The following is a 7,746-nucleotide window of genomic DNA, read 5'->3' as shown; positions in this document are numbered from 1 at the left end:
GCATCATCTCATTTATTCCTCACTCATAAGCCCGGTGGGTAGTCCCTACACCAGAAGGTTGTGGGTTCGATTCCCAGCCGGGACAGTACCCAGGTTGCGGGCTCGAATACCGGCCAGGGTACACACCCAGGTTCGACCGCTCAAGGGGCGCATAGGGGAGGCAACCGATTGATGTTTCCCTCACTTGGTTGCTTCTCTCTCAGTTCCCTCTCCCTTTTTCTCTAAAATCAACTAAAAAACACACTTAAAAAAGTAATCCCCGGGGTGGCACAGATGGAACAAGGTGGAAGGCCTAGGCGACCGGGTCACACTTACGTGTTCCTATGGAAACTTTGAATATTTGTTTTATATGGATTTTTATTCAGTTCTCAAACATGCTTCCGCAGAGCGCCCCTCCGCTGCCAGGCAAGCATTTCAAAAATAGAAAATAAAAATTAAAAAAAGTAATCCCACGGGTCAGACATGGTTACAAGTCCCATTTTACCCAACCTTGAACTCATCTGAAAGGCGGGAACCAGTAGTCAGCACCCCACACCTCTGCGTCGTCTCCGGGACCTTGCACCCCCGTCCCTCCCACCCTATCCCCACCCCATCCCCACCCCATCCCGCCCCAAACCCCCCCGCAAGCTGGCGCTTTGCAGTCCTTGCAGCCATTCATTTGCAGACTTAATTGTGGATGGGGGAGGGGTGGGCGGGCCCACCTCCCGCCCAGCCAATAGGGAGGGGGGTCTCCGCCCGGAGCGGCTTATCCCGCGGGTTTTAAAAGCCAAGCGGGCCGGGGCTCGGAGCCCGCGCGCTGCCTCACCTGTGCTCTCCGCTCGCCGCCGCCGCCAGCATCATGCTCTCCGTCCGCCGCCCGCTCGCCCCGCTCGCCCCGCTCGCGGACCCGCAGCAGCTGAAGCTCTCGCCCCTGAAGGGGCTCAGCCTGGCGGACAAGGAGAACACGGTGAGCGGGACGCGAGGGCCGGGCCGGGCGGGGGCCGGGGGGTCGGGGGGCCGGGGCTGCCCCTCACCGCGCGTCTCCCCGCAGCCCCCGAGCCTCAGTGGCACCCGCGTGCTGGCCAGCAAGACCGCGCGGAGGATCTTCCAGGAGCCGGCCGAGCCGGTGAGCGGGGCCGGGGCCCGGGCGGGGGGGGGGGGGGGGCCGGGGGTCGGCGGCGCCCGGTAGGCGGCGCCTTGGCTCTTGGCGTTAAGCCCGCCCACTAGTTCCCGCTCGCATTTCCCGCCTAAGTGAGAGCTTCCTCCCTCGCTCCGGTTCCTGCGGGGCTCACGGAGGGGACCTGGGGGGACCGCTGACCCGACACAGCGAGCGAACCACATGAAGTTGCCGGGTTTGGACCGGCCCCGGGCGGGGAAGACGGCAATTTCATGTGGTTCGCCGCATCCTGGGCCATCATCGTCCTTCCCATCGCCCCCGACAGAAAACGCAGGTCCCGGCCCCGGGCGCGCAGGAGGAGCCGCTGCTGCGAGAAAACCCCCGCCGCTTCGTGGTCTTCCCCATCGAGTACCACGACATCTGGCAGATGTACAAGAAGGCCGAGGCCTCCTTTTGGACCGCCGAGGAGGTAATGGGGCCCAGAGCCCTGGGGCGCCCCCAGCTCTAGACAAAGACCCGGCAGTGGCGGCGGCAGGCAGCCTGTGTGGGACACACTTGGCTCTTCCCCTCGGGCAGTGTCAGCATTTTGAAAAACCCTAACTCTGGTGCCGTGTCACATAGAGAAATTTTTTGATATTTGCAACCATAGTAAAACAAAGACTTATATTTTTGACATTTATTTTATACATGTAAATGCCATTTAACAAAGAAAAATCAACCAAAAATATGAGTTCGCGTGTCATAGGTTCGCCATCACTGCCCTTGGGGATGGCTGCCCACCCGGGCCCAGGCGGGTCCATGTTCTAAGTGGCAAGGGACCCTCACCCCAGAGGGGTCTGTGACCCGAGGGCGGCAGGAAGGTGGAGAATTGTTGGGGCGCGGGAGGCCCTGCGTGCTTGACCCCCTGTGACCTTGGCGCCAGGTGGACCTCTCCAAGGACCTGCAGCACTGGGAAGCCCTGAAGTCAGAGGAGAGGTACTTCATTTCGCACGTCCTGGCCTTCTTTGCGGCGAGCGATGGCATCGTCAATGAGAACCTGGTGAGTGGCCCGCCCCCCAAAGTCTGCTTGCACCCCCTCCGAGACGAGGGAGAATACATTCCCTGTCCCTCGTCTCCCAAGTTTTCCCGTTCCGAATGGCTAGCTGTCTGTCAGCTAGGTTTACGCGGAGTCTCCTGACCCATCACACGCTTCGCAGCTACTTCAGGCGGGAGAAGCTCAGACAATGTCAGGTGGTAACAGGTTCTCGCCAGGTGTTCACGGACAAACGGGAGTCCTCTGCCTGCTGGCCAGACAGGTGGCATGACGTGCCCAGCTTTGTCACAGCACAACAGACCTTAAAATGGCACAGGAAAGGCGGCTGGTGCCGCCCCGGGTCCATTGTCAGACCAAGCTGGCTGGTAGTTCTTCACGCTGCATGTCCTGTGTCCGCCACTAGGTGGAGCGGTTTAGCCAAGAAGTTCAGATCACGGAGGCCCGCTGTTTCTACGGCTTCCAGATCGCCATGGAGAACATCCACTCGGAGATGTACAGCCTCCTCATTGACACCTACATCAAGGACCCCAAGGAACGGTGAGTGTCGGTGGCAGCCGGCATGGCGAGGGGTCACACGCCGTTTATGTCTAGTTCTGCATTCGTTCCCGTGGGGGCAGAAAAATGACTCACCAGACTGTCACAGGTTCCTGGAGGGCGTCTGCTTGGAGGAGAAAGCCTGCATTCACTAGCCAGTCACTAAGAGCAGAGCTAGGAGGCTGCTCCGGGTTCAGGGTGGGAGGATGCCATAGTCATGCTCCATGTGATGAAGTAAAACCTAAATCTTACCTACAATGTGAGGCGGGGCAGGGTGGAGAGGGCGGGGATACAACCTAGAAAGCAGCTTGTCTTAAGAACGAGTAATCTGCCCCACTAGCTGGTGTCAAGGAAGCGTCAAGGGCACATACCTTGGTTGCAGGTTTGATCCCCTGAGGGGAGGCAGCCAATCGATGTGTCTCTCTGTCTCTCCCCCTCCCTTCCACTCCCTCTAAAAATCAATGGAAAAAAATATCCTCAGGTGAGGATTAACAAGAGCTAGTAATCCTATATCATAAAAACGTAATATGCTAAGTGTCCAACTGACTGATCTACTGCTCCACCAGTCGCTATGATGTGCACTGACCACCAGGGGGCAGACGCTCTGACTGGCAGGTTACGTTGCTGCTGGGGTCCAGTTGATAGGAACTGGGCCAGAGGGCCGGACACGTCTGGAGCCCTCCCATGGTCCCTCCCCACCGGCCAGCCCCCATGGGGACTGGACAAGACGGCCCTGATCGACCCCATTTGCTGGCCAGGCCACGGAGCCCCACCCGTGCACGAATTCGAGCACTGGGCCCCTAGTCAGATACAGACAATAAGACCTAGAAGTACAAGTGAGGAATTACATGATACAGTAGCCCACCCTCAGCTCCTAACTCCCATCCACCGGGACACGTTCCAAGAAACTGGACAGTACTCACCCCTATATCTACTATGTTTTTCCTCTATATTGCACGCCTATGATAAAATACAACCTGTAAATTAGGCACAGGGAGAGAGTGACAACAGTAGCGAATAATGAGTAGAACTGTTGTAACAATACGCTGTAGTCAAAGTCCCGTGAATGTGGCCTGTTTCTGACAACAGACGGCTAAGTGACGATGGGCCTACATGACTGATGGGCGGTGGGTGGTGTGTGCAGCCTGAACCCTCTGACAGGAGGGTTCACATTCCAAATAGGAATTGAGCCAGTAAATGCCCTTGGTCAATGGACTAAGAGTTTTAGTGTGAGTAGATCTTGGGGGTCCGTACAAAGAAATCAATACCTACATTTATATGAGCATAACCCAAGTCACATTAATATGGGATTTAAGAAGCACAGTGAAGGGAAAAGCCAGTCCGTAAAAACGTCCGTGTGAGCCCCAGTTTGGCCTCGGGTCCTGGCGCTCGGGCCTGGAAGCATGTGGCCAGGTCTCGTGGGACCGCTGACCTCTGTGTGCCTCCAGGGAGTTCCTCTTCAACGCCATCGAGACGATGCCTTGCGTCAAGAAGAAGGCAGACTGGGCCTTGCGCTGGATCGGGGACAAGGAGGCCACCTACGGTAAGGGGACCGCGGCCCTCAGCCCTCGCCTGCGGCCCTTCCTGCGAACATGAACGCGCGCTCACGGGGAACATGGTGTTCACGCTCACACAGGAGAACGTGTGGTGGCGTTCGCCGCAGTGGAAGGGATCTTCTTCTCCGGCTCTTTCGCGTCGATCTTCTGGCTCAAGAAGCGAGGCCTGATGCCTGGCCTCACGTTCTCCAACGAACTTATTAGCAGAGATGAGGTGAGTCTAGTTCAAGCCACAGGCCAACCTGCACCGCAACACCAGCTCTCAGGCGTGTGCACCGAAGGGACCCAAGATACTGGGTTGCCTCACAGCCACTGTCACGCGTGCAACTCAGCCACAGACATACCTGTCGGGATGAAACACTTTAACACCCTGAAAACATTTGCCTCGTATTCTCAGTATATCAGCACACTTACAGGCACTTCTCCATGGATGACAGGGTTTCTAGAGGAATGTTGTATTTCCTGGTATTCTCTGTGCTACTGTCAGTCAGAGCAGGGGAGCATCTTGGTGGAACCAGAACCCATTCTGGTCCAGCGTGTCTCTGAGGGCCAGGATTAGCTGCAGAGGGGAGGGGAGGTGCCAGCGGTTCTAGTTCAGGCCAGGCAGCACCTTGGGACTCATGCACGGAGACTTGCAGAGGTGACTCACTTGAAATGGCATTGCGTGTCCTGCACATCAGACTGCAGATCTCCCAAGCAGCCTGGCCAGCCCTGCCTTTCCTGCTGGGAGCAGCCTCCATGTGAGCGCACGCGCTGGCGTGCGGGGTGATAGAAAGGGTGCTGAGCGGAAGTTCACATCACAGCCCAGGACCAGGCCTGCTGTGGGCGCCTGGGGGGCAGCACTGGGAGCCTTGGGTGGGGCTGAGCCTGTTTGGGGGGGCGCGGGGGGGCAGCGGCCGTTGAACTCTTTCCTTTCAGCAGCTCAGTGCCTCAGGTGGCTGAGCAGGATGTGGAAGGAGCATGCGGAAGAGGCTGGCCGGCTGGGGTTGCATGTTGATGGTGGCTGTCTTCTGGTTCCTTAGTGACTGACCTCCGGCCTTTTCTCCTAGGGCTTGCACTGTGACTTCGCCTGCCTGATGTTTAAGCACCTGCTACACAAACCTGCGGAGCAGAGAGTGAAAGAGATCATCACCAACGCCGTTACGATCGAGCAGGTGGGCGGCGTGCACGGGTGGCGTGGGGGGCGGGCAGTGTCCCTGCTGGTGCCGGGCGTCTCCGGGCCTCCGGTTGGTTCACTGAGCAGCTGTGCTCTGGCCCTAGGAGTTCCTCACCGAGGCCTTGCCCGTGAAGCTCATCGGGATGAACTGCACTCTGATGAAGCGCTACATCGAGTTCGTGGCCGACAGGCTCCTGCTGGAGCTGGGTTTCAGCAAGGTAGCGTGTGGGGGTTTTAAAAATATATATTTTTTATTGATTTCCGAGAGGGGGAGAGAGAAACATCAATGATGAGAGAGAATCATTGATTGGCTGCCTCCTGGGGATCGAGCCCGCAACCTGGGCAGGTGCCTGACCGAGAATTGAACCCTGACCTCCTGGTTCCTGGTTCGATGCTCAACCCCTGAGCCCCTCCCGCCGGGCGAGGGTGCGGTTCAGACCCCTGGTTCCTGTGCGCGCTCCGTGTTTACGCGCTGCTCTGCCCCTTGCAGGTTTTCCGAGTAGAAAACCCATTCGACTTCATGGAGAACATCTCACTGGAGGGGAAGACGAACTTCTTCGAGAAGCGGGTGGGCGAGTACCAGAGGATGGGCGTGATGTCCAGTCCGACGGAGAACTCTTTCACCCTGGACGCCGACTTCTGAACGAACTGAAGGTCCGCTCTCAGCTTGTTGATATGTACATATTTTTTTTACCTTTTCAAAAAATTAGTGCCTTTAGTTCTTATCAACTAGCTGAACATTAACATTCATTAATGACATCTTTACAACTAGCTACCCCAGCATGAGCCGATGTGTTGATGGCCTCAGCTAGAGGGCGGCCGTAGACAAAGCTCCGCGGAGCCTCTGAAAGCTCCCGTCCGTGTCTGACCAGCAGGCGGGCGGCCGGGACCTCTCCGTGGCTCCGAGCAGCTCTGTGGGGACATGGGCGGTCTGGTCTGCAGGCTAAGCATTCAGTTCCGACCACACGGCCCTGGGAACCTGTCAGCCTCGCTGCTTCCAAGCAGATTGTAAAGTTTACTTATTTGTACATAAAATTGGCACTTTACTTACCAATAAGCCAAGTTTGTACTGCCCGCTTCAAGGCCTTACATGGCTGGACTTGAGCTGGCATACCAGGCACAAAGCATTCTGTTAGCCCCTCTGGGGACCACTCATCTCACCAGTGACCCAGAGAAGTTAAACTCATCTGAGTGTGTTTCTATTTTAGTTTTCTTTAATGAATTGAGGTGCTTTTTTTTTTTTTTTTTTAATCAACTTTAACGTCAATCCTGTGCCTACCTGAGCATGAGCCAGCTGTCGCCACCTAGGAGCTGGGCTGTGTTTTGCATTCTGTAGCCCAGGCCCATTATCTGGGGTAGAGAGAGAGGGGAGAGGACTCCTAACTCGGTCACCGGGCCCTGCAGTGTGGTCGGTGCTGACTGCAGGCACCCGGCTGGGGGGGTGGTGCTCTATCCTTTCACTTCTCAAACCTCAAGGTGCTTTTTCCCGACTTCAGAGAATGTGGACGATCCTCGAAGACTTACAGCTGGGGTCTAGGATAGGACTGTAAATTGGTTTTCAAATTGCCCTCGGACAGTGACCTGCTAAGATCGTGCGCCAACGAAGTGGGAAAACCAGGGCTGAAGTCAGCTTTCCAAAAATGGTTTTTCCAAAAATTGTTTGTTTGATAAGCAAGTACCAACCAGTAGACATACACCAGTCCTTTGGCCCATGTGTTAACGTGTGGGGTGTCAGTTGACCACTGGCCTGTACCATCGTTGGTTTTCACCATTTATTGTATCAATCGTCCACTTGACAAATTTATGTCACAGGTGACCCTTTCATAGCTTTTAAGTTATTATTGTTTACTGAAGTTCATCCGATTCTGTGCTCCTCGTGTGTGTAACAAAAATAAATAAACTTGGCCATGAGCTGTCTGCACAGGAGGGGCCGAGGCAGGGCTCTGCTGTTTGAGGATTCACATCCTCCGAGGGTTCCACTTCTCATCGGTTTGAAGGGAAACCGGTTTTAGTCGGAAGCATTTGTAAGTCTCTTAAAAATACATAACTGCACACATATAACTACATGCGTGTGGGGTGACTGAAATCAGGCCGATGGGGGTGTTGAGGTGTGGAGGTGACCTTGTTTCCTGGAGGCGGGGCTGGGGACTGGCCTGTTTCCGTCAGGAGTCCGGGAGGAACCTGGTGGAGAGCTTTGCACCCCAAAGGCACGTGGTGAATGTCCTTGATGTGTGATGCCAGGCCGGTGACACCGCTGGGATGTTCAGGGCAGCCATGCTCCGGGATCCTCTCTGGGGGGCCCACGGTCACGTCCCCTCTTGCCATTCTCCTGTGCCAGCCCCCGTGCTCTCCAGACCACACCTTAGAGGGC

At 56.2% G+C, this 7,746-nt stretch overlaps 1 protein-coding gene across 1 annotated transcript; it reads left to right on the top strand.

The window, feature by feature from the left end:
* The first annotated feature begins 776 nt into the window (after window positions 1-776).
* On the top strand, window positions 777-7,301 carry RRM2 (ribonucleotide reductase regulatory subunit M2). The gene is made up of 10 exons (XM_059660584.1): window positions 777-946; window positions 1,031-1,105; window positions 1,422-1,565; window positions 2,019-2,135; window positions 2,533-2,666; window positions 4,112-4,206; window positions 4,300-4,433; window positions 5,269-5,373; window positions 5,480-5,593; window positions 5,866-7,301. The coding sequence occupies exons 1-10, from the start codon at window positions 839-841 to the stop codon at window positions 6,016-6,018; spliced, it is 1,179 nt and encodes a 392-aa protein (XP_059516567.1). The 5' UTR covers window positions 777-838; the 3' UTR covers window positions 6,019-7,301.
* The last annotated feature ends 445 nt before the right edge of the window (window positions 7,302-7,746 follow it).

This window comes from Myotis daubentonii, chromosome 12 (genome assembly GCF_963259705.1).
Source record: "Myotis daubentonii chromosome 12, mMyoDau2.1, whole genome shotgun sequence".
NCBI classification, from domain to species: domain Eukaryota; kingdom Metazoa; phylum Chordata; class Mammalia; order Chiroptera; family Vespertilionidae; genus Myotis; species Myotis daubentonii.
The sequence above is the reverse complement of the archived record's forward strand: the minus strand, read 5'-3'. Positions and strand labels throughout refer to the sequence as shown.